General features: G+C 46.0%; 1 protein-coding gene across 1 annotated transcript in view; it reads right to left on the bottom strand.

The window, feature by feature from the left end:
* Positions 1 to 26,797, bottom strand: part of SBF2 (SET binding factor 2) — a 540,115-nt gene that overhangs the window by 310,391 nt on the left and 202,927 nt on the right. The window contains exon 3 of the mRNA XM_060263154.1: positions 25,393 to 25,530. Coding sequence (XP_060119137.1) covers positions 25,393 to 25,530 — 138 coding nt within the window. The remainder of the gene's footprint in view (positions 1 to 25,392; positions 25,531 to 26,797) is intronic.

Below are 26,797 nucleotides of genomic sequence, written 5' to 3'. Positions count from 1 at the left end.
TCAAAGCCTGGTATCTGTTCCATATACAGCTCTTTCTCCAGACGTGCATTTAAGTAAGCAGTGGTAAAATCAAAGTGATGCACCTGCATCTTGTCTTGCCCTGCTTTACACAATGCTGCTTTTAAAGTGTCTGCTTTTACAGTTGGAGTGAACACTTGATCATAGTCTTCACCTTCTATTTGAGAAAAACCTCTAACAACCAACCTGGCTTTTCTCTGCATTTGACCATCTGGCAGAGTTTTCACTTTGCACAGCCACCGACACCCAATAGCCTTTGTATCAACTGGCTGATAAGATCCATACTTCTGGAGTAGCAGTAACATCTGTCACCACCAGAAAAGCTTTGGAGCAATCTGTTGAACTCTTAGACTGTCCTCCTTGCCTCCGTCTGTTCCTCCACTCAATACAGGCATGCTTGAGATGTGTCATTGAGCCACAACAATAACATTTCTGCCCTTTAGAGTAACCTCCAACGCCTCTCCCTGCAGATTTCTGGCGTCGTCAAGGGTAATGCTGGTGCTGGCTTTTCGCTTTCTACCCCAGTCTGGATCGCTGCCAGGCCTGAGTGTAACTTGATTCTTGTAGCCTCTTCTCCTCCTCGAGAAGTCGACCAGTGACGTATGCCAAGGTCAGTTTGCTTGCTTCAGCTGTCTCAAGTGAATGAACATGTTGAATTCAGCAGACAGCGAGCTGAGAATTATGTATACTCTGTCTTCCTCTGGCATAGTCTTCCCCCTCTGCTCTAGCTGTTGGCAACATTTCGCCAGGGCACTTAAGTGTGCCCTGACAGACTCTGTTGGCTTCATTACCGTCCTGCATAGCCAACGAGTAATAGCAATCAGGGAGCTGGCAGTACTTTGTACATAGACTGCTTTTAAACTGTCCCAAGCTGCTTTCGCAGTGGTCTTACCAGATACATGAACCAGCTGATCGTCTCCCACACTAAAGACAATGTTAGCCAGCGCTTTCTCATTATTTACCGCGTCTTCATCATCCAGCTGGGCTGGAGGTGCTTCGACCATCGACCACAGACCCTCTCGCTTGAGGAAATGTTCCATACAGAGTGCCCACACACTATAGTTTGTGGAGTTGAGCTTCTCGACAAGCTGGGCTGTTGAAATATGAGCCATGCTGACGTCTTCTCTGCACTACTGTTCGAAGCCTAACGAAGTGCATCCTTGCTCTCTTTCTCAAACACAGCAGCAGACATCCACTCTGGCTTGGTTCACACAGCATGCTGGCCTCACCTAAAGCCTCCAGAGCATAGCAGACAGGGCCCATAACCCTGTCGATTTATTGTCATTGTTAGCCCTGGTAGGTGAGCTAGTATAGCAAGCAACAGTCCAATGACACTCTGTGCTTAACTATATACAATTTATTTACATAATTTACATCCACTGTCAAAGTGCTTCACCAAGCTAACCATCTAGAGAAGAAGGATACAGTGAACAGTACATCACGGCTTGTATACATATTTTACCTAGGATATGCACCAATGGATTACAAATGCTGAGTCATTGTGCACTAGACACCATTACACTCAAGACAACTTTTGCACTCATTACCAAATGCCAGTCAGAACTGGTTTCACTTTGTTGAGACCTGATAAACACTGAAGTCATTTTGACACTATCAGTTAGATCAGCATGATCTCAGGAGTCACTAGCCTAATGCCTTATTGAGCATTTTTATATGCTGACATGCAGGGCCACCCAAGATGGACAGGCCACAGCTGAGATCCCAGACAAAATGCAATACACTGGCGAAGGAAATGGTAACCCACTCCAGTATCCTTGCTTAGAAAACCCCATGGATGTCACGAGCTGGGGCTGAGTCAGGCAAAGTCCAGGGGCGGTCCAGGGTCTGCAACTGGTGAGCAAGGTGGGTCCAAGGCGCCAAAACAGAATCGTAATCCAGGTATCACAGGTCAGAGGTTCCGAAGCCGAAGTCAGGGGGTCCAGAGGTCCAAGCCAAAGTCAGGAATCCAAAAGCCAAAGTCAAGCCGGAGTGGATGCTAGGATGTCAGGTATGTGACTAGTTGCTTCCACAAAGCCTCCTCCCAAAGCCCACAGCTATATAGCCCTCTGCTGCCTGTTGCTCATTTGGGCTAATTGCTGTCTCAGAGCAGCAGCCAGGATCCTGCTGAAACTTAAGCATCCTCACACTTAGAAGGGCCAGAATCCTTTCAACACTCAGGGCTCAGGGAGCGTCTTGCTTGTGAGCGTGCCGCCCTCCTCCGATCCCTGAGGTCCCGACGAAGGCGGTCACGCACACGAGCCACCCGAGAGGGCGAGGCAGGGGGGCTTGGATCTTCTTCAGCAGGAGGCAGGGGCACTGGTGCAGGTGGCAGGGGCACAGTTCCTTCTGCAGGCTCTGCAGGCTCGGCTTCTTCTGCAGGGTCCCCAGCACCCATGACAATGGACAGTAACAAAAGGCTAAAAGATATGTCACTAGAAGATGAGCCCCTCGGGTTGGAAGGTGCCCAATACGCTGCTGGGGAAGAGTGGAGGGCAGGTACAAGTAACCACCGAAAGAATGAAGCGGCTGGGCCAAAGCCGAAAGTACGCTCAGCTGTGGACGTGTCTGATGGTGAAAGAACAGTCCAATGCTGCAAAGAACAATACTGCATTGGAACGTAGAATGTAAGATCTATGAATCAAGGTAAGGTGAATATAGTCAAACAAGAGATGGCAAGACTGAACATCGACATCTTGGGAATCAATGAACTAAAATGGACGGGAATGGGCGAATTTAACTCAGAGGATCACTACATCTATTATTGTGGGCAAGAGCCCCACAGAAGAAATGGTGTAACCTTTATAGTTAACAAGAGAGTGAGGAAGGCAGTAATGGGATACAATCTCAAAAACGACAGAATGATCTCAGTCCGTATCCAAGGCAAACCATTCAACAGCACAGTAATCCAAGTCTATCCTCCAACCACTGATGCAGAAGAAGCTGACGGGACCATTCTATGAAGATCTACAACACCTTCTAGAATTAACCCCCCCAAAAAGATGTCCTCCTCAACATAGGGAACTGGAATGCCAAAGTGGGAAGTCAAAAGGTAACCGAAACAACTGACAAGAGAACAAAATGTTCTCCAATGTTCCTTGGAGAACAAAATGAAGCCGGTCAAAAGCTAATAGAGTTTTGTCAACGGAATAAGATGGTCATAGAAACACCCTCTTCCAAAACAACCGAAAAGGCGACTCTACACATGGACATCACCTGATGGGCAACATAGAAATCAGATTGATTATGTACTCTGCAGCCAAAGGTGGAGAAGCTCCTTACAGTCAGCAAAAACAAGACCTAGAGCTGACTGTGGATCAGATCATGAGCTACTCTTTGCAAAATTCAGGCTTAAACTGAAGAAAACTGGGGAAGCCATTAGGCCATTCAGGTTTGACCTTGATCACATCCCTTATGAATATACAGTGGAGGTGAAGAATAGATTTAAGGAACTAAAGTTGATAGGCAGAGTGCCTGAAGAACTATGGACAGAGGTTTGTGACTGTACAGAGGGCAGCAATCAGCACCATCCCAAAGAAAAAGAAATGCAAGAAAGCAAAGTGGCTGTCTGGTGAGGCTTTACAAATAGCTGAGGAAAGAAGGAAAGTGAAAGGCAAAGGTGAAAAGGAAAGGTTCACCCACTGAATGCAGATTTCCAGAGAATAGCAAGGAGAGATAAGGAGGCCTTCCTGATGGAACAGTGCAAAGCAATAGAAGAAAATAACAGAATGGGAAGGACAAGAGATATCTTCAAGAAAATTGGGGAAATCAAGGGAACGTTTCGTGCAAAGATGGCCATGATAAAGGACAAAAAATTGTAGAGACCTAACAGAAGCAGAAGAGATTAGGAAGAGGTGACAAGAATACACAGAAGAATTATACAAGAAGGATCTCAATGTCCTTGACAACTATGATGGTGAAATCGCTGACTTCGCACCAGACATTCTGGAGTGTGTCAAATGAGCCTTAGAAAGCATTACTAACAACAAAGCGAGTGGAGATGACAGTATCCAAGTTGAGCTATTCAAAGTCCTAAAAGACGATGCTATTAAAGTGATGTACACATTATGTCAATAAACTTGGAAAACGAAACAGTGGTCACAGGATTGGAAAAGATCAGTTTATATTCCAGTTCCAAAGAAGAATAATGCCAAGGAATGTTCAAACTATCGCACCATTGAACTTATTTCACATGCCAGCAAGGTCATGTTAAAGATCCTACAAGCTAGGCTTCAGAAGTATGCAGATCGGGAACTACCAGAAGTTCAAGCTGGGTTTCGGAAAGGTAGAGGAACTAGAGATCAAATTGCCAACATTCGATGGATTATGGAGAAAGCACAGGAGTATCAGAAAAATGTCTATTTCTGCTTCATTTACTACGCTAAAGCCTTTGATTGTGTGGATCACAACAAACTGTGGCAAGTCCTTAAAGAGATGGGTATACCAACCCACCTCACATGTCTTCTGAGAAACCTGTATAAAGGTCAAGAAGCAACTGTCAGAACGGGATATGGAGCAACTGATTGGTTTACAATAGGAATGGGGGTTCGACAAGGATGTATATTGTCACCCTGCTTATTTAATTTATATGCAGAGTACATAATGCGGAATGCTGGCCTGGATGAAGCACAAATCGGAATTAAGATTGCTGGGGAAAACATCAAAAACCTCAGATATGCAGATGACACTACTCTAATGGCAGAAAGTGAGAAGGACCTAAAGAACCTCTTGTTGAGGGTTAAAGAGGAGAGCACAAAAGTAAGCTTGAAACTGAACATCAAAAAATAAGATCATGGGATCTGGCCTCATCACTCCTTGGCAAATAGAAGGGGAAGACATGGAAGTAGTGACAGACTTCACATTCTTAGGTTCCAAAATCCCTGCAGATGATGACTGTAGGCATGAAATTAAAAGATGTTTGCTATGGCGAACCTAGGCAATATAATAAAAAGTAGAGACATCACCCTGCCAACAAAAGTTCACATAGTCAAAGCAATGGTATTCCCAGTAGTAATGTATGGCTCTGAGAGCTGGACCATAAGGAAGGCCAAACGCAGAAGAATAGATGCTTTTGAGCTGTGGTGCTGGAGAAGACTCTTGAGAGTTCCTTGGACTGCAAGAAGATCAAATCAGTCAGTCCTAAGGGAAATCAATCCTGACTGCTCCCTGAAAGGTCAGATGTTGAAGCTGAAGCTCAAATACTTTGGCCATCAAATGAGAAGGGAGCACTCACTGGAGAAGATTCTGATGCTGGGAAAGACAGGAGGCAAAAGAAGAAGGGGACAACAAAAATTTATCTCTCAGCCGCATCATTCGTGGGGATGAGTCAGTGGGGAGGGGGCTTTGTGCTTGTGGCTCCTCAGCTGCAGGGAGAGAGGCTGCAGCCAACTGTCAGTTTCTTCTGAGGGACCGGCAGTTGTGCTGTTGGATGGCTGAGCTGTTTGTTCTGCTAGCTCCGCAGCCAGCAGCTCCCCTTCAGCATCAGCATAGCCCATGGCACTGGGGAGGTCTGAGCTTCTGATTCTTCTCCTGACCATTCACCATCCTCCCTCTCTGAATAGTCTCCCAGAGAGGTGACCATGGATGCAGCATCCTCTGGTCTGATCCAGATGAGAAGGGAGGTCTCTACTTGTGCTGTTGCCAGCGTTGCTGCTATTAGGGAATGTGAGCACCTCCACCCCTGCCTCATCCTACCCTGAGGTCTCTGATGCTTCAGGTTGTACTGGTCTGGTAGGGATTTAGGGTCTCTTGTGAGTGGGGTGTTGGGGACCTTAATCTTGAAGAGAAGTTTGAGGAAGCATGGTCCCTGCAACCCCTGCAGGCTTGGACTCTGAGCTTCCCCTCAGAATCGGAGCTAGGTGATTTGCTGCAACACCACTCGCTCTCCCACCCTTGATTTCCAAATCTAGGTGACCATGGATCAGGAAGGGGCCAAGGAATCTCCATCATGGGCCACAACCAGGATGGGCCTGGCTGACATTGTGGGGGGCATGAAGGGGCCCTTGAGGAAGATGGCTAGCTTGCCCCCAAATCCCAGGTGCCCCCAAACCGGTCCAGAGACCTAATCCTGGCCCCAGGTCCGGTGCTCCTCTATCAGGCTCTTCACATGGGTGCCCCCCCCAGCAATGGAATGGGCACACCATGAGACCTTGCTGACCCTTTGTTCTTCCTGCAGCGTCACTTCTTTCCCACCAGCTGCCTCGCTGGCCACCTTCTTAAGCACCTCCTTTGGATGCAGGGGGAGCAGGAGCCTGCTGGCTTGGATAGCTCAAACTCCCAGTCACCTCTTCCATTGCTTGCCATGGCCTGTGCAGGACAGACTACACTAGAACTTTTCCCAGTGTATCCCTATTCCTATTTTCTTCTTCAAAGCCACTCCCATAGCCTCTCTTCTTCCTTTTTCCTGCTTCCCTCCCACCTACCTTTATTGCCCTCCCCAGCTTTCTGCCTTTTCCCATATTCCTTTTACCTTTTTTTAGTCTCCTCACTCCAATTCTCAACTGCCAGAAACCAAGGTTTAGAATGCCTGGCAATATTGTTGTGGTTGCTGCCAAACGGTCACTGAGATCTCATATACAGATCTCTCTGAGATCTTGTGAAATCCCAGTGGGCATTCATCTTTTAAAGCTACACATATTGATTCTACTTCTTCTTCTGGGAGTGGAGTGTGGAAGACTTGTGCCCCCACTGGGGATTTGGCAGGCTTCTGTGAAAGTGGATTCATGGGGGCTCCCATCACAAGAAATGTGTTCACAGAAATAAGCTTTTAGAAGCATGTCACAACATTATCTAGGCAACAGGGCCAGCATAAAAATTTATATCAATAAAAGACTTGGATAAATTTTCTGCCAGTTGGAATGTACTCTGGTTATAGTAATACCTCAGATTCCAAATTTGATGATACTACATTTAGAACAGCATTGTTCACAACTCAGAGAGGGAATGGCTAAACAAAACCACACTTCATTTACCACACTGATGCAGAGCTCGCAAACTAAACAATGAAAACCAATGTTGATTACTTGTCAGAACATAATAAACCTGGGCTACCCAAGGCACTTGGTTAAAAAAAAACAGCAATTCCCTGCATTAAATAAATATATAAAGCTGTCTTTCTATGGCAAAGGAGAAATATTACTCTCCTCCGCTCCCAGTTCAGATTAATCACAACCCACAAGGCAAAAAGATATTTTTGTTCTGGCATCTGAATTTTATTGCTGCTTTATTGACTTAGCATATTTTTAATTGGGCGTAATTGTTTTTTATCACTGTTCCAATTTTTGTATTTTTATTTTTTTTAAAATACCCTTTGTACATTATCTCAAGAACTTTGGTAGAACAGTGAGACACAGGTATGGTAAATAAATACATAAAAGCTCAGAGGAAAAACTTATAAATGGACAACCATGACAGAGGTATCCATAGGGAATTCATGCCTGTAACTCTGAGCTACCAATCCCAAGGTCCCAGTAGGGATTCTCCCGGTTTTACAGGCTCTTTCCCGCTCCTGGCCAGCTGGTTGGCAGGGGAAGCCCTGCCGCCACAGCCACCATGTATCTTTCCACCTCTGAAGGCTTAAGATGATGCTTGGGAACAATTTGCTTTTAGAAAGGTGTGTGTGTCTTTAAATCTCAAGCTAGGCTAAATGAGGCGACCCTGCAGAACAACATGGCTGTTGTGAGGAAAGGGAAGCACCCCAGTTCCTCCACTTGTTTTACTGTCCCTCCAGGAGTTGTTTGCACAGAAAAATAGTAAATAGTAAAGTAGAACCTCTGGTTTCCTTGTGTTAATCTGACGAACTTTGTTGAGTATACAGCATTCAACAACTCCCATGGTGAGTAAATTGCCCCAGTGAGACCACAAAGTGTGTGCTTCCAAACTGTGTTCATTTTGGCTGTTTTGTATGTGTGTGAGAGAGTGGAAGTGGAAGTGAAGCCAGCTGCTGGGCGAGTGAGGAAATGAAGACTGTATTTAGGGGAACTGCACTGTTGCATTTTTATTTATTTATTTTAGGGAATGGAGAAGTCTCCTGGCTACACTCCCAAAGTCCCCGGGTATTTTCTGAGTTAGACTTGGCAACCCTAATGCAAACTAAGCATATGTAGTTACTCTGTACACAATGAAGCGCATTTAAATACAAATCTGACCCTGCTTAGAGTCAAAGGAAGAAGCTCTTAGCCTGCCTCACATTTAAATCAGACTTCCTTTCGTAAGTTGCTTAAAGGCTGATTACACAGTACAACCTTTTTCACTGCTTCTTTTTCCACATTCAGTTACAACTGGAATTGAAATGAGCGTTCCACACAGCACTTGATAAAATGTTATATTGTTCATAAAAGTCCACCCCCCAGGTCAAGATGTTTATCGCTGCAATTTCCTGTTTGTTCAATTGTTTTCATATTAATTACCTCCTGTTTTCCCAGGTGTTCATGGGAATAAATGTTTGATTATCTGCTCTTTTTGAGGTGGGGGAGGGATAAATGCCGGGTCTTATTGTCCTTGTAATAAGCTTTCTTTTCTTTTTAAAAATGTATTATAACACCATCACAAAACAGTCTTCATAAAAATGCAGAGGGAAAAGTCAGTAACTAGGGTTGCTGCAAAGGAAAAAAAGTTCTTATGCTTCCCCTCATCTCCCACAAGAACTCATAATAAAGCATCAAGTGCAGGCAAGCCCCAAGGATATAGGAATTAGACAGACCAGAAAAGGAAAAAAAATGGGGGGAGGAGAATAAAGGGGCAGTAGCCCTGGAAGCTTCAATAGCCCTTTGACTATCTAGACAGAACTTCCTGGCATTCCAACTGTATTGCAAGTAGCAAACACAGTCAGAAAAAGCCAGAAAAGCAACACAGAAAACAATGGAATGCAACAGGTTGACTGTGACATCATCTGGATTATCTGTAAAAAGTGAATTAATCATGGCTATTGCAGATTAAATGACTAGTGTAAAACCAGCCTACAGCTCTAGAGTGGGGAAAGATGGGGCAGTAACATCTTCACAGGGCCAGCAGAGTTAGACACATCGGCAGTCAATTATGTCTGCTGCAGAAAAAATCACATGGTCATCTGCAGCACCTTGAGTGAGATCCCACAGTCAGTAAATGTAGGAATGAACCAAAGTGAAAAGTAATTAATCTTTGGTAAATTTTATTCCAAGAATGGTTCCCAATTCAAGAAAAAATACTTTTGAATATAACTGTAGCACGTGACTTACAATGGGGAAGATGTTAGAAATATATTTAGATATAAGTAATAGTAAACAAAGCTGTGTATGGACATGTCAGGATCGTTGGTAATAAACTGACATATCCTTTTTTGTATAAATGTCATCCACATCAGTGATGGGATGGAAACATACTGTAATTAATCATTAACTAAGGTATATACACTTTGCAAGTGGCAGGTTTCTTATAGATGGCACTCTTTGCAATATCATATAAGTCTTTAGTGGCTCAGTTTATAGCATAGGAAGCTACAGTCACATGTCAAGACAACAAGGGGGAAAGGATTTATTTATTTTTCACATTTATATCCCGCCCTCCCCGCCGAGCAGGCTCAGGGAGGCTAACAACATCATAATATCAACAGTAAAACAATAAAACAATCACAATCACAAATCAATTAAGAAGTTAAAACAGGTGACAATTTTAAAATTATTAGTACAGTTTTAAAACAACAGTTTGGTGCTAACATAATGCCATTCTTCAGTGGTGTTGGGCATCTACACACTTTGGCTGAAGGCCATTTGAAATAATGTTGTTTTGCAGGCCTTGCGGAACTGGGCAAGGTCAGCAAGGCTCTAAGTACATCTGGGAGTTGGTTCCACTAGTGGGGGGCCGCTCTAGTAGCCTTCAATCTCGCCTTCCTCGGCCCGGGGATTACTAATAGGTTGTGCGATCCAGATCTAAGTACCCTCTGGGGAATATATGGGGAGAGACGGTCCCTAAGGTAGGCAGGTCCTCGGCCATATAGGGCTTTAAAGGTAATAACCAGCACCTTGTAGCGAATCCGGAATACTATCGGCAGCCAGTGCAGTCTCTTCAACCCCGGCTGTAAATGGTCCCGACTAGGGAGGCCCAGTAACAGCCTGGTTGCTGCATTCTGCACCAGCTGCTGCTTCTGAATTCGAGACATGGGCAGCCCCATGTAGAAGGCATTACAGTAGTCTAATCTCGAGGTGACCGTCGGATGAATCACTGTTGCTAAATCGCCATGCTTCAGACAACTCAGCCTGAGCCACCCCGCCACGGCTTGTAACGTCAGGGCCAGATTTTCTGGGGCAGAGGCAGGCTGGCCATCCATCAGCAGATAGAGCTGGGCGCCATCAGCGTACTGATGGCAACCCAGTCCCAATCTCCGGACAATCTGGGCAAGGGGGCGCATATAGATATTAAACAACATCGGGGAAAGCACCGCCCCCTGAGGTACCTCATAATTAAGCGGATGCCTCTGGGATGACCGTCCCCCAATCGCCACCCTTTGTCCCCGACCACAGATGAAAGAGGAAAGCCACTGCAAGGCCAACCCCTGAATCCCCATGTCGGCGAGGCAATGAACCAGCAGCTGGTGGTCGCCCATGTCGAACGCCGCCAACAGGTCCAACAACAACAGTACTGTTAACCCGCCTCGATCCAGTTGTCGCTGGAGATCATCCACTAAGGCAACCAGCACTGTCTCCATCTCATGACCCGGGTGAAAGCCAGACTGGTGTGGGTCTAGAATAGAAGTGTCCTCCAGAAAACTCTGCAACTGCAGTACTACTGCCCTCTCGATTTTACCCAAAAAGGGTAAATTTGATACCAGCCAATAGTGTGCCAATTTGGCCGATCTAGAGTTGGTTTTTTCAAGAAGGGATGGACTATTGCCTCTTCGAGAGGCTCTGGGAAAAGCCCATCCGAGAGGGACCTATTTACAATATCCCGTATAAGATATTGAAGCTCCATCCGGCATGCTTTAATCAGCCAGGATGGGCAGGGGTCCAAATTGCATGTTGTTGGGTGTGCAGTTTCGAGGATGCTGTCAACTTCCTCCAAGCTGAGTGCTGTAAAACAGTCTAGAGCTGATCCCGAAAACAGGCATGGTGCCTCAAGTTTATTTACTGTTTCAATCGTGGCAGGGAGGTCACAGCGGAGCAATGAGACTTTCTCGTGAAAAATGTTGCAAAGGCCTCACAGCCAATCTCCAACTCCCTATAATTTGGTCTGCCTTGTAGCAGAGTTGTAAGAGTTTGAATAATGCTAAATAATTGTGCCGGGCGTGAATTCGCAGATGCAATCTTGGCCGCAAAGTAAACTTTCTTTGTGGCTTTGATTGCCATCTCATAGGACCTCATATACTCTCTATAAGATGTTCTGGTTGCTTCATCGTGAGTCCACTGCCACTGCCTCTCCAGTCGTCTGCGCTTCCGTTTCATCAGCCGCAAGTCCATGTTAAACCATGGTGCCATCTTTGAGCGGGGGCACAGAGGGCGCCGAGGAGCGATCTCGTCGATGGCCATGGTGATTTTGCCATAGCTCAACCATGCCCTCAAGCGAGTTGCCAGGGGGCCAGGGATCCTGCAGTTCCCTCTGGAACCGTATTGGGTCCATTAGGTTCCTTGGGTGAGCTAAAATACGCTCGTCGTCTAAATGGGTTTGGGGTGATACATCCATACGGACCTTCAGGACATAGTGGTCTGACCATGGCACTGCATCAGCAGTAATTTGGGTCACTGTAACCCCCAACAGAAAGATCAAATCCAGCATGTGCCTGGCCTGATGTGTGGGTGTAGTTACAAATTGAGAGAGTCCTAGTGTAGCCATGGATGACACTAGGTCCGTCGCCCGATTGGAGTTCGCGTCATTGGCATGAACGTTGAAATCACCCAGGATTAAAAGCCTTGGGTGTTCCAATGCTCAGCCTGTTACAGCCTCCATCAGGGACGATAAGGCGCTGGCTGGTGCGTTAGGCGATCGGTACACCAGCCAGATTGCCAAACCCTCTCCTACATCCCACTTCAGACCTGCACATTCAATGCCATCAATCTCTGGTGTTGGCAGAGCCCGGAAGGAGTAAGCCTCCCGTATGAATAGTGCCACTCCCCCCCCCGCTAGTCCGTGAAAGACTGAGTATCCCGGGGGGGGGGCTACTTGGGAGACGGCTACCATCTCCTCATCACACACCCAGGTCTCAGTCATGCATGCCAGGTTCTGTTCACACAGGAAATCTCGAAGGATTGAGGTCTTATTATTTATGGACCTGACATTGCATAATACCAGTGATGGAGGTGAGTAATTCAACCTGGCCCCACCCCCTGTCACCATTGGGATGGGACACAGACTGGAAGGGGGCCAAGCAATCACACGTTTCCGCTGCCTTTCATTGTATTTATGTCTGCTCTAGGGTGGCCAGACCGTCCCGGGAGCCCGGGAATGTCCCGGGAGCCCGGGAATGTCCCGGTTCTGGCCACCCAATCCCGCCTCCTGGGCTGCCTATATCGGGACCATTAAAGGTCCCGGTTTAGCCAGCCCCGGAGGCGGTGGGCCGCGGGCGCCGGCAGGGAAGGCGGGGAGTGAGGGAGGGAGCGTCCCTGCGCCTGCGCAGGGCCCCTGCGCACGCGCAGGGACGCTCCCTTCCTCACTCGCCGCCTTCCCCGCCCGCGCGCAGGGCCCGGCGGTGGTGGAGGCCTCTCCGTGGCCTCCACTGGTCGCTGGAAGCCCTCCAGAGACTCTGGAGGGCCTCCAGCGACCAGCGAAGGCCGCGGAGAGGCCGCGGAGCACCCGGCGCTGGTCCCGGAAGGCCTTCCAGAGCCTCTGGAAGGCCTTCCGGGACCAGCGCCGACCAGCGAAGGCGTCCCCGCGGCCTCCGCTGGTCCCTGGAGGCCCTCCAGAGACTCTGGAGGGCCTCCAGCGACCAGCGGAGGCTGCGGGGACGCCGCGGAGCACCCGGCGCTGGTCCCGGAAGGCCTTCCAGAGCCTCTGGAAGGCCTTCCGGGACCAGCGCCGACCAGCGAAGGCGTCCCCGCGGCCTCCGCTGGTCCCTGGAGGCCCTCCAGAGTCTCTGGAGGGCCTCCAGGGACCAGCGGAGGCCGCGGGGACGCCGCGGGGCACCCGGCGCTGGTCCCGGAAGGCCTTCCAGAGCCTCTGGAAGGCCTTCCGGGACCAGCGCCGACCAGCGAAGGCGTCCCCGCGGCCTCCGCTGGTCCCTGGAGGCCCTCCAGAGTCTCTGGAGGGCCTCCAGGGACCAGCGGAGGCCGCGGGGACGCCGCGGAGCACCCGGCGCTGGTCCCGGAAGGCCTTCCAGAGCCTCTGGAAGGCCTTCCGGGACCAGCGCCGACCAGCGAAGGCGTCCCCGCGGCCTCCGCTGGTCCCTGGAGGCCCTCCAGAGGCTCTGGAGGGCCTCCAGGGACCAGCGGAGGCCGCGGGGACACCGCGGAGCACCCGGCGCTGGTCCCGGAAGGCCTTCCAGAGCCTCTGGAAGGCCTTCCGGGACCAGCGCCGACCAGCGAAGGCCTCCCCGCGGCCTCCGCTGGTCCCTGGAGGCCCTCCAGAGTCTCTGGAGGGCCTCCAGGGACCAGCGGAGGCTGCGGAGAGGCCGCAGAGCAGCCGGCGCTGGTCCCTGGAGGCCTCCAGAGGCCAGCGCCGGTAGCGGAGAGGCCCGGCGCTGGTCCCTGGAGGCCTCCAGAGGCCAGCGCCGGCAGCTCCCTCCCTCCCTCGCCGCGAGGCTGCCGCCGCAGGACTCGCCGCCGCCGCCGCTGGACTCTACGCCGCCCTGGAAACAGGTAAGGGGGCCGAAAGTGGGGGGGCGGGGGGCGGTCTTCCTTTCTTCCCTCCCTCCTCCCTCCCTCCCTTCCTTCCTTCCCTCACTCCCTTCCCTTCCTTCCTTCCCTCCCTCCTCCCTTCCTTTCTTCCTTCCTTCCTTCCCTCCCTTCCTTCCCTCACTCCCTTCCCTTCCTTCCCTCCCTCCTCCCTTTCTTCCTTTCTTCCTTCCTTCCCTCCCTCCCCCCTTCCTTCCTTCCCTCCCTCCCTCCCCCTTCCTTCCTTCCTTCCTTCCTTCCTTCCTTCCTTCCTTCCTTCCTTCCTTCCTTCCCTTCCTCCTCCCTCCCTTCCTTCCTTCCTTCCTTCCTTCCTTCCTTCCTTCCTTCCTTCCTTCCTTCCCTTCCCTTCCCTCCCTCCTCCCTTCCTTCCCTCCTTATGTTCTTATGTGACACAGAGTGTTGGACTGGAGGGGCCACTGGCCTGATCTAACAGGGCTTCTCTTATGTTCTTATGTGACACAGAGTGTTGGACTGGAGGGGCCACTGGCCTGATCTAACAGGGCTTCTCTTATGTTCTTATGTGACACAGAGTGTTGGACTGGAGGGGCCACTGGCCTGATCTAACAGGGCTTCTCTTATGTTCTTATGTGACACAGAGTGTTGGACTGGAGGGGCCACTGGCCTGATCTAACAGGGCTTCTCTTATGTTCTTATGTGACCAGAGTGGTGGAGTGGATGAGCCATTGGTCTGATGCAACAGGGCTTCTCTTATATTTTTATGTGGCACAGAGTGTTGGACTGGAGGGGCCATTGGTCTGATGCAACAGGGCTTCTCTTATATTTTTATGTAGCACAGAGTGTTGGACTGGAGGGGCCACTGGCCTGATGCAACAGGGCTTCTCTTATATTCTTATGTTACACAGAGTGTTGGACTGGAGGGGCCACTGGCCTGATGCAACAGGGCTTCTCTTGTGTTCTTATGTGACGCAGAGTGTTGGACTGGATGGGCCACTGGCCTGATCCAACAGGGCTTCTCTTATGTTCTTATGTGACAATACTGACTTTGGTGGACCCAAGCACTGATTCAGTGTAAGGGAGCTTTGTGTTTGTGACTGGAGTAGATAATACTGACTTTGGTGGACCCAAGCACTGATTCAGTGTAAGGGAGCTTTGTGTTTGTGTCTTCTGGTGCAATTTTGTTCTCAGATCCTGTATTTACTTCATCAGTATATGGGATAAGGCACTTTCTCAACTGTGCTGCATAATGCAGCCTATTTATTTTGTCCTGTTGGCTCTGTTGGCTCTGTCTGCGCCACCTTCATCACTTTCGGGGTGTGGATCCCCCAGTGGGGTGGTCTCGTGACTCCCTCCGCCGGCTGTTTCTGATAGCCCTGCGCCCCCTCTTTCATTTGATATGTGTCCCGTGCGGGTGCCACCCTCCCGCCGGGAGATGACGCAAAATGAGCCCCCTTGAGGCTTATGGCGGCAGGGCTCGGGGGAAGCGAGCTAGACTGCTGTTCTTTTGAGGGGTTATAGAGTGTTTCGAGCCCGTCCCTGTGGCATCGGTCCCATCGTTGTGGGGCCCAGGGGCCCGGCGCAGCGGCACGCTGAAGCAGCCTGTCGGTCACTTCCGGGTTCCTGTCCTGCATCTCGACCTGTGTTATTAGTGACAGGCTGCTTCGGCGTGCCGCTGCGCCGGGCCCCTGGGCCCCACAACGATGGGACCGATGCCACAGGGATGGGCTCGAAACACTCTATAACCCCTCAAAAGAACAGCAGTCTAGCTCGCTTCCCCCGAGCCCTGCCGCCATAAGCCTCAAGGGGGCTCATTTTGCAGCATCTCCCGGCGGGAGGGTGGCACCCGCACGGGACACATATCAAATGAAAGAGGGGGCGCAGGGCTATCAGAAACAGCCGGCGGAGGGAGTCGGGAGACCACCCCACTGGGGGATCCACACCCCGAAAGTGATGAAGGTGGCGCAGATAGAGCCAACAGAGCAAACAGGACAAAATAAATAGGCTGCATTATGCAGCACAGTTGAGAAAGTGCCTTATCCCATATACTGATGAAGTATATACAGGATTTCAGAACAAAATTGTTTCCGGCGGTGATATTTGGGGGATTTTTGGGGATGTCACAGGAAGTGCTGTGAAGTCACTTCCTGTTTCCGGCAGTGGCATTTGGGGGAAATGATGTCATTTGGGGGAAATGATGTCACAGGAAGTGATGTCACTTCCCATTTCCAGCAGGTGACGCGGGGAAATGATGTCACAGGAAGTGATGTCACTTCCTGTTTCCTGTGGTGGCGTGACGTCACCAGAAGTGACGTCACCGGAAGTGACGTCACTTCCTGTTTCCGGCAGCGCGCGCGCGCACCCCTACCTCCCCCCCCCAACGTGTCCCTGGCTGGCCTTCAGACATTATGGTCACCCTAGTCTGCTCCCACCATCATATCTTCCACTCCTCAGGAGTACTGGAATCTCCAGGCTTGTCATCCCCCTCACTGGTCTCCACAGTCACCTCAACCAATGCAAGATGCCCTGTAGTGATCCTGTATTCCGGTTCTGTCTCTGCCACCACAGCCCTTGCTAACTAGGGCCCCCCCCCAATCAATCTATCACCCAATCTATCACCCTGCCAATTTAACCTCCCCATAATGGCTGATTAATTCTAAAACCCTTAATCTAATCCATTTATCAATTTAATTAATAAACTATATACAAGTTGGAATGAGAGTCTAATATACCTAATTAAAATATTTTAATTCTGAGTACCTATTAAATAAAACAAATCGTATTTAAAATAAATGTGTTTGAGTGAAAAGAGATAGCACGCAGTCACGTACATGCATTGCTAACAATTTTTCCTCCTAATGCTGTAAAAAATGTTCTAGAACAGTTTGACCTTGTTTACAATATAACAAAGCCAAAACTAGCAAGTCTAGTATCTAAAAACATGCAGGAGAAGTGACTTGAAGAAGCATTTTAATCAACTGAACATGTTTTGTGTAAGTAAATGCACAAAATATAGTTTCTGATTTTATGACATTAGTGAGTTTATGCAGGCTGAGCAACTTTTGTTGTCATAATTCTAGAATACAAAGCATTTTATTATCTTTAGTTAATTAAATACCAAGGCAAAAGTAAACAATGTAGGCAACTTATTTCAATTTGTCTTATAAATAAACAGTTAAGGGTTAACCATAATACAATTTCTACACTCTAGTTTTTAGTCTTCACAATGATCACTTCACTTAGGAAGTATGTGTGAAATCCTATGCTTTTTCATCCAAACAAATTGTGAACTTGTTTCAAAGTGAGCAAGAATGAAGTGGTATTTTTTCTCTCTTGTATGAAGACATTTTCAAAAAAAGAGAATTGATCCATTTAAAAAAATCCTGTTCCCATTTGGCAGGATGATATCCCAGAGGAGGTAGAGTTGCCAACTCTCGCTTGAGAAATTCCCAGAGATTCGGGGATCGGCCTGGGAAGATGGCATTTGGGGTTGGGAAGAATACAATATCATACAGTCTGTCCTCTGAATCTGCCATTTCCCCTAAGAAAAATGATCTCTGTAGTCTGGAGGTCAGTTGTAATTCCAGGAGAACTTCAGACCCTAACCAGGGGTTGGTAACCCTTTCAGGAAGGCTCCTACACTTCTATTGAAATTAAATCAAAAGAGTTTCCGGCTCAACATCAGGAAGAACTTTCTGACCATCAGAGCAGTTCCTCAGTGCAACAGGCTTCCTTGGGAGGTGGTGGGCTCTCCTTCCTTGAAGGTTTTTAAATAGAGGCTAGATGGCCATCTGACAGCAATGAAGATCCTCCACCCCGCCCAGTTGTGTGCTTTCCTTTGCCTCCCTCACCAACCCATTCAGTTGGATGCTTTCTTGCCCTCCTTTTTTTGGCTAATCTCCTTGTACTTTTTCTTGATATATGGATAGATACAACAGGATACTTTTAACCCTGTATTTTTTAAACTTTTTATATTTTTCTTCAAATTTTGGGAAATGCCCAGGTTTGCAGAAACATATACCCCAGATTCTTTGATCTACACAGGAGGGATATATATAAAAATAAATTATACACTTGCACCAATTAAGAAAGAGTATCATTTTGGAACTTAAGTGTACTTAAATACGGACTTGAATAAAAGAGTAGACAGTACCTCTGTCTGATCTGCAGATGAACTCTTTGCACAATACTGAACAGCCAGTCTAATGGCAAATAAATTAAAACATTATTACTATATGGTTGGCTCATGTGTCAGCTGACAAATGTTTTGAATTAATAAGCCCACTTCCCAAAATTCACTCACTATAGGAGTGCTCTCTTCCACTGTCTGACTTGCATTGTAACACCCAGCTAAGAATGGAATATGGCCAAAACCCAGGACTTGGACTGCCACATTCTTTAGGTATTTTTTTTGACAAAGTAGTGGGGTTCCAATAGAAGGTTCAAAGGAAGACAAGACAGAAAAATAATCACAGAAACTTTATTGAGAGAAACCAAAGTATGAGGATGCCATTCAGAGCAATATTAAAATACACTGCACTACAAAAATACAAAGGAACACATGGATTCTTGCATAGTACTTTTGATGCCATGTGGGGAGGAATGTATCCCCCCCCCTTTTTTTTCCTACAGAAAAAGAACAGAAATTGGTGGGGAGGGGGAGACTGAAATGTATGCAGTACTTAATTTCCTATCAAACCTATCATTGTTAACCAGAACTAAGGTGTGAATGTTTCTGGCAGCAGAAGAAAAGCTGTACCCAATAATATTGCATGCTGGTGTCTTCAAGTCAAGGTTAAGGAGTTTGTTAATTCCAAAAGGCTATCAAAGCATGTTGGATGATCACTGTAAGAAGTCACAGAATACTGGTTACATTCCCTGCAATATTGCTCCTTGTTTTCCCAATGGTATGCAGGAAAGCAAGGAGAGGTTGGTCTGATACTGCGGCTGGCAATGCTGACTCCAGAAGACATGTGAGGAACTTCTGGCAGAGTCACAGTACTATGAGCCGGTTGAGCTCCACGGCACTGGAGCAAGGTGACTGCATCTCACGAAGAGTTTTCCAGCAGCTCTCTGGAGAATCACTTGATAAACTGAATATTGTGAGGTTGTGCTCTGTGAGCTGAGTTCTTAGTATTGGGATAATCTCTTTGATGTCTTTAAGGCAGGGGTGGAAACCTTTTTTCTGCCAAGGGTCATTTGGATATTTATAACATCATTTGCAGACCATACAAAATTATCAACAATTCAGGCTGGCAAAATTAGTGTAAATAATTGTTTTTCTATTTGAAGTCATGTGGGGAGAGCCTAATTTGGCACACGCACACACACCCAGCCCACTGCCCTAGGCAAATGCCTATGTCCAGGGCTTTTTTTGTAGAAAAAGCCCAGCTGGAACTCATTAGCATATTAGGCCACACCATCTTGGATAATCAAGTGCACACTGAACTGGTGGTCAAGTGCACACTGAACTGGTGGTGGATGGCTCCCACCCTCCACCCCGCCACCCCTCCCTTCATGCAGAAACTGCAGCTGCTCCCGGCAGACCTTTAAAGGCACCCACATACCCCAGCAGCAGTCTTTCACAATGCCCACCACTCAGGCTCCACAGAGAGAGAGAGAGACAGAGAGAAATGTGAGAAGAAAGGGTAATAAAAGGAAAGAAAGAAGGGGAAAGAAAGGGGAATGAAGGGAAACAAAGAAATGGGGGGAAGAAATAGAAAGAAAGGGGAATAAAGAAATGAGGGGGAAACTTATTTGAACTGTGACAGTGATTTTCCAGGCCCCGCAGTGATCCTGGCCAGCCAGCCAGGCCCTGGGGAGGCCACCGCATAGTGTGGCTGGGCCCCACAATCCTCGCCGGTCTGCCAGGTCCCAGGGAGTCTGCCATGTGGCTTGGCTTGGCTCAGCCAATCCCTGAGGGCCAGACCAAGTGATCTTGAGGGCTGTAAATGGCCTTCAGGTCGGATGTTTCCCACCCCTGCTTTAAGGACTAGCTCTGGTGGCTCTGTTCCAGAGTTCTCCAAAATATGGCTAAAACCACCTACTTAAGGGGCAGAAAGGCCTATTCTTATGGGTTTTTTTTCTTTTTTAGTTCTGAAGATAACCATGATGGACCTCTTAGGTTTTGGTCATTTCATCTGCTTATAACGCTATAGTAAAGTTCTTTGTACTCAGAGCTCTGGAATCAGGATCTGAAGCTGAAAATCACAGAAGGTATCAATCGTATTGCAATCACCTCAGAGGAGTAGGAGGTTTTATCCCAGAGGCCAACTGCACATTAACTCAGGCTTGTAGCCAAGCAGTGGGTTCTGGGCTGGCGCTCCCTCCCAAATCTGCAGTGGCCCGACCCCACCCAGGGAGGATGCAAGACCCACCCACCCTAGTCAATCAATATATATTTATTATGACAATAGATCAGAATAAAACAAAAAGGTATCAATCAAGGGAAACAATATAAAACTAGATAAAAATTCCGTTTTACCCTGTAATAAAACAAATCAACTTGTTGCTGTGCATCTCTGGCGTATTCTATAAACAGCTGCGAAGAATTTTGCACAATTAATAGTTGTTCGAGAGTTAGTCCCTTTCAGAAGACTCGCTGTGATTTCTTTATCAGAACATCCGGGGTAAGATTGAAGCAGAGGGACAATGAACTTCACAAGGATATCCACATACATATTACAGTGTAATAGGATATGCTCAATTGATTCAATCTCATTAGATCCACAGATACATAGTCTTTGATCCAAGGGTATCTTTTTATATTTTCCATCAAGGATTGCAGAAGGAAGAGCCTGCCATCTTGCCAATGTATAGGCTCTTCTATGTTTGGGTACCACCAGTAATGACAGATATGCAGCTGTTGTAGTTAAGTATTTGCGGTTCTCTGGAATTAAAAATTAGGTACTTCAGTGTTATCTTCCTGCCTCTTGATATCAAGTATCCTTTACTGAATCAGTGCTTTGGCATGAGAGCTGTCTAGTCGGAGGATGCTGCCTTCTGCCAGTCCAATAGATTGGAGATTCTGAAGGACCCCTTTTGCCCAGGACGGATAAAATCCATCTTTTTAAAAATAAAATCATAAGACATGGTGGATTTCGCCTTAGTCTCAGCCAGTGATGAAGGGAAGTAAGCTTCACCTTAGCTTCAACTGTAACCAAGCCTGATTCTAGACGTAAACTTGCATTAGTCACACATGTGGGTACTTGGAAGATAGAGCTTAAAAATTTGGATTTTCCAAAGAGGTAAAGTTAGTAGGTGGAGGTCCTAACACAGAGCCATAGAGCAACTGTGGCAGAACTTTTGCTTGAGGCAAAGGGCTGCTGGAAGAAAATGGCCACCATTAATGTGATAATCCATTAGTGCGTCACACACCTTACTCCTGTGGTCAGTCACCAAGGCCTCACTGGCTCTTTCTGTTGCAGCCAAGCAGGAGGGAAGGGAGGGGTGGCTGGGTCTTTCTGCTTCCACAGTTGGCTTCTCAAAGCCCCTCTCTCTCCCATCCTGCTTGGCTGCAGCAAGAAAAATGAAGCTGCAGGAAGAGCTGGCAAAGTTGCATGATGACTGCCTACCAGCAGGATAAGAAGCTACTCCTCTCCTTCCACTCAACTGCACCTGCACCAGGGCAGCAGGGGAGGAGTTGCACCTGTGCTAGGACAGCGGGGGGGGGGGGGAGGGGACTGACCATTTGGCAGCTGTTGCAAGACAGCCATTGTGCTCTTCTAGTTCTGCCCATCCAGGCATGGTTCCATCTACATCTGATCAAAGAACATTCCATATCCTAGGATGGCACAGAGCTACAGCTCCTCCTTGCTGCCCTGGCACATGTGCAGTAAGGTGCCAGGGTGGGACATTCTGGAAACAACAGGAAACAGGATGCTCAACAATATCTTCACAAAATGAATTTCTCTAAAAAGAGTTAATTAAAACGTGACTATCAGAAGATAGCTAGCTAATTCTGTTGACTAAGAACATGTTCATATCACTTACTAACTAGAGAGAGAGAGAGAGAGAGAGAGAGAGAGAGAGAGAGAGAGAGAGAGAAAGAAAGAGAGAGAGAGAAGAAAGAAAGAAAGAAAGAAAGAAAGAAAGAAAGAAAGAAAGAAAGAAAGAAAGAAAGAAAGAAAGAAAGAAAGAAAGAAAGAAAGAAAGAAAGAAAGAAAGAAAGAACAAGGTAAGGAGGAGATCTGGGGTACCCAGCTGGGCCTTCAGGGTAAAATGATCTGACCATGGCACTACATCAATACTAGTCAGATCCAGGCCTCAGATTCAGTGGGAGCTCACAGGAGTGCAACTCCTGAATCTTTCTGAGAGTTCCACCTCCTTGTCCATTGAATAGTATGTGCAGCTGTGAGGTAGTGACAGCATTGATATGGACGTTGAAGTCTCCCAGCACTATCAGTCTAGCGGACTCTAAAGCCTAGCCTGCTACTGCCTCCAGTAGGCTCAGTAGACTGTCTGCTGGTGTGCTAGGCAGATGGCACACCAGCAAAACATCTAAACTCTCCTAAGTATCACAGACCAGGCCAAAACAATCAATACCAAAGATCTTTGGGAAGGGGAGTGCCCTGAAGGAGAACAACTCTCTTCCCAGATAATTTGATCCTAACTAATGACCTAGATTTCCAAAACAATAAGCAATGGGCCAATTCCAGCAATTTTCCCAATCATGACAAATACCTGTTCATAGATACTTACCTACCTAACTTCCAAGACTTCCCAAGGAAATATAGCCGGTTTGGAACACATACTGTTACCTCAGCTTCTTGGTTGGCCTCTTGCTGCACTGTTTCTTGGACCTGTCTCTGCATCTCCTTCCCCTGCCTGATCAGTCTTATCCCCCAATACTGCTACATCACCAATGAACTTCCCCTCCTCCTCTCCAGGAGCAGGCTCCTATGTCTTGTTCTCCCCTTTTAGTTTAATTTCCCAATAAGTAGGCAGTTTTCTAGGTAAAGATTTTTGTGTGTCATTTGCTGCATTGCTTTTGTGTAATTTTCACTGCGGTTTTTCTACTTACATAGATTAATTTGATCTCTTTTCCTGTTTATAAAATAAAAAACTCTTTATGTTTAAAGGTCTTTCCTCCCTCAATTTTCCAGTTGCTGATCTGAATCTGGATGTTGGTATACACAGGCTTAAGATCCCAAGTATATTAAAGTACCTTAAAGACCTGGGTTTGCTCCATGCTAGCCACGGAACACTTTTGCACATGATGGCCCTGACATGCGTAGACCAATTTGGGTAACTCAGTGTAAGCGTACAACACATCTAGAGCTGCACAATTCTTTATAGTTTCCCAAAGATTTACACAAGGATCTGAAACTTCATGACAGAAATCCACTTCTTATCTAAAAGACAACAGAATTGACAATTCTTCCTAGGGATTTTGAGCTAACTGTACTTCAATTATTCCATCTGATTTATTTGTGTTTTCTTCTGTTTAAACCATCCCTTGAAAACATTAAGTCTCAGCAACTCAAACCGTCTTAGCATTGTTAGCCGTACGGAAACTTTTGTCATGAATCTTTTTTTTCCCTTGAAGGTTTTTAATTAGTTTCTACAATTATACATCTAAAGCCAACTGAAACATAATTTAGAAACCTGTTGCTAGCAAAACTCATGCCATTGTTTTACTTGTGAATACTTATTGTCATGCATAATGTTGGAAGGAAACTACTCTTTATCTTAGCCAAGAAGAAATGTTGGAATGAAGCTGTTCTGAACATTATTCCAACATTTCACAATTTTATGTTGCATTATCTATCATTGTCCTTAGATTCTTCCTAAGGTGGTTTCCAAAACAATAAGTCATAAAGAAGTTATTTGAAATTTCTAATTTGAGTGGATTACTTAAGCATCTATTTTTGAACTGATTAAAGCGGTCCAAAAAATTAATAAGATACATACATACTTAAAAGGGAAATTGCCAAGATTACACCCAAACTTTAATGTAACATTTCCAGTTGAAGGAACATCTTCACAATACTATGAGTCTATGGAAAATGATTCCTTAATCATTACGCCAGCCTTTCCTCCAAAAAACCTAAGGGTAGCATAAATGGTCCATGTTTTGACCATCACAACTGCCTAGTGAAGTGGGTTATGCTGAAAGAAAATAGCTAGTCCAAGATCAACGCAGAGCAGTTTTAAAATAGCCCAAGCCTCTCTAGTCCAATATTTTAGCGACTAATGATTAACATTCAAAATAATAAAAAATTAAGAAGAAAGCGTGGAAAGAAGGTATTTACAGAGTATATTTTGCACGTATGCAAATATATGGATTATACTTCCACCCACTTTATTTTATATATCTGAGTGTAAGAGAGTTTATTTGCAATGTTTTGTTTTATTCCAATATATCAGTATCCAGCAGAGGGAGTGTGTGTGTTTTTTAAACTAAACCAAAAACAGAATCAAAACTGTATTAAATCACAAATAAGGGAGCAAATGAAGTATCATGCTGAAGTGCTTTGTATAAAAACATAAAATATGAAAAGAAAGATCTCAGTATTTATCCGGAAAGAAGCAATAAAATATATTTTGAATAAACATCACCATTGAAAACCATAGCATTTGGAATAGAGAACTTGTAAATTCACTAAAATCCTCACAAGTTTATGTAATATAGGTTTTAATTCAAATCTCTCCATACAGAACATCAACAGAAAGTTCACAAATAAGTATGTCTTGCTAATAGTAGTAAGTGCATCAGAGTTAAGCTGTAATACAATTATGGCTTGACTGGACTGGGACATCTACAAATATAAATGGTGTCAAAAACCCCAATTACAGCAGGTTATATCTGTTAGGCTGAAGATTATGAGACATGGCTTGGATGGAGGTGACTGGAAAGACACTTATACCGAATAGCAGGGTAATAAAGTGCCAGTCAAGTGGGAAAAGAAGGTGTAGGAACCAGTCTCTGCAAATATGACACCTCTGTTTCCCCAATGGCTCCAGACTACATTAAGAATCCATTTTCCTTGGACCAAGAGAGAAGGGCACATAATTGAAGTATCATTCAAGATATGAATACATGACCAAGGCAGAAGATGTTTAAAATGAAGCTTCTGTATCATATCTCTGACTTGAGTCACTGAGACTTATTATAAACAATTTTAATTGGTCCCAATTTTAGCTTATTGTATTATCTCGAGTCTATGTGCAATAAGTATGTTTGACCACTGAGGAAGGCCAAATTGGCTGAAACACATAAGGTCTTGCTCACATATGATTTAGGCTTGATACTATTGTGTGATTTTGTCTTGAATTTAGGCTACTATTTAAAATTATATCTGTTTTTATCCAATTTGTAATAGCATATTTTTGTATATTCAACAGTATTTATGTTGTATAACAAGTGATATTATTTGGTCATTAGATTTAATATAATTAACCTTTTGGTTCTTAATTCAATTTGTTTTGGAACCAGTCTCTATACAACCAATGAGATTTTTAAGTTATGTGTGCACATGGAAGGAAAACGTAGTCAATGAGATTTTTGAGTTATTTGCACACATGAAACCAAATGTACCCAATTTAATAGGGCAACACAATTCCATATTCTTTGAGTAATACTGTGTAAATTCTTTACCAGTCACTGCTGCAGCAAGATATTTACCTGAAGATTGATCTCAGCCTCATAGAAAGTTAGGCAAGAGCAGTAGTGCCGTTCAGAGTTTATATCTGTCAAAACCACAACAAAGAACGTAGGCTGCTTCCTCTCTCTGGACAGATGCCATCCTCCAGGTTGACAAAACTATCAAGAAAGCAAGCAAAAGTATAATTTAAGAAAAGCACTGGCTAGTTAAGAAAAAAAACAGTTAATCTGTAAGGAAAAAACAGTAATAATCTGCAAACAGTTATGAATATAAACGTTTATAACTGAGAGTACATGATTTAATGAGCAGAATAAGGAAAATCTTCTTAGCAGTTCATGAACTTAGTATTGTGCTTTGAAACATTTATGGAATGGCCTATTACAGGGGTGTCAAACATCTGGCCTACGGGCCAAATCAGGCCCCAGGAGGGCTCCTATTAGGACCCCGAGCAACTGGCTGTCTTCTACTTCCTTCTCCCTCTGTCTTGCTTCTTTTTGTGTAACAGCTTGCTTTGCAAGGCTTGCTCAATCGCACAGGAGCTACAGAGCAAAATCTCTACTCTCCACTGGCTGAGGCTCCCTCCCCCTCCTAGTCCCCTAGGTAATGCAGGAAAGAGCCACAGCTTCCTTTGCCCAGTTCCCTGCATCCCATGAGAGAAATACAAAGAAAGCACCTTTGAGACTAATGAGTGCTAATGTTTTAAGCATGTTTTTAAGTTTGTAAAAAAATCTTTAATTGTTTGTCTGTGTCCTTTATAAAGTTTATAACTCTGCTATCTAAAATTAGGCTTCCCAATCCCCAGGTCACACTGGGGGATCCCTCGTTTTTACAGGCTTCCCCTGCCCCCAGCCAGCTGGCTGGTGGGGGAAGCCCCACCCCCACAGTGTCAGCAAAGGGTTCATTGAAGTTTCAAAATGATCAGACTTGTCTTTGTTCAAAAACTAAGCTTCATTTATTGATTACAACAATGCTACTCTCTACACGGGTTCTTTGAAACTGATAACGAGTAAGGAAAGGTATTGGCATTTATGGACATACATCAAAGCATTGGGGGTTTAAATCACTTCTCATAATAAAGTTGCAGTTTGTCTTTTGGAAGTACCTGGTTCACACGCCCTTATCTCTCCCATATGCAAACTGTATCTTCCTCCCGGTGGTGTCCTTGCTCGGTTCCAGCAGGCGCCTGAGAAGCGGCCGAGCATTTTTGCACTTCAAAGACCTTACTGGCCTTTGGCACCTCAATCACCTCCTCCTTCCCCCCTTTCACATTCTACAATGGCACTAGTGTTAGTAGGCTAAGATTCATAGGGTTAGTTAGCGGTAAACAAACATTTCAAATAGCAGAGTTAGCTTCAATGGAACACAAGCTGACATACAGTCACCATGTAGTTTTAGAGTTCCTATAGGTCCGTTTTTAAAATATGT

The sequence above is a fragment of the Heteronotia binoei genome, chromosome 21 (genome assembly GCF_032191835.1).
Source record: "Heteronotia binoei isolate CCM8104 ecotype False Entrance Well chromosome 21, APGP_CSIRO_Hbin_v1, whole genome shotgun sequence".
NCBI lineage: Eukaryota > Metazoa > Chordata > Lepidosauria > Squamata > Gekkonidae > Heteronotia > Heteronotia binoei.
Note: the sequence above shows the minus strand (reverse complement) of the source record. Positions and strands in the feature narration are given on the sequence as shown.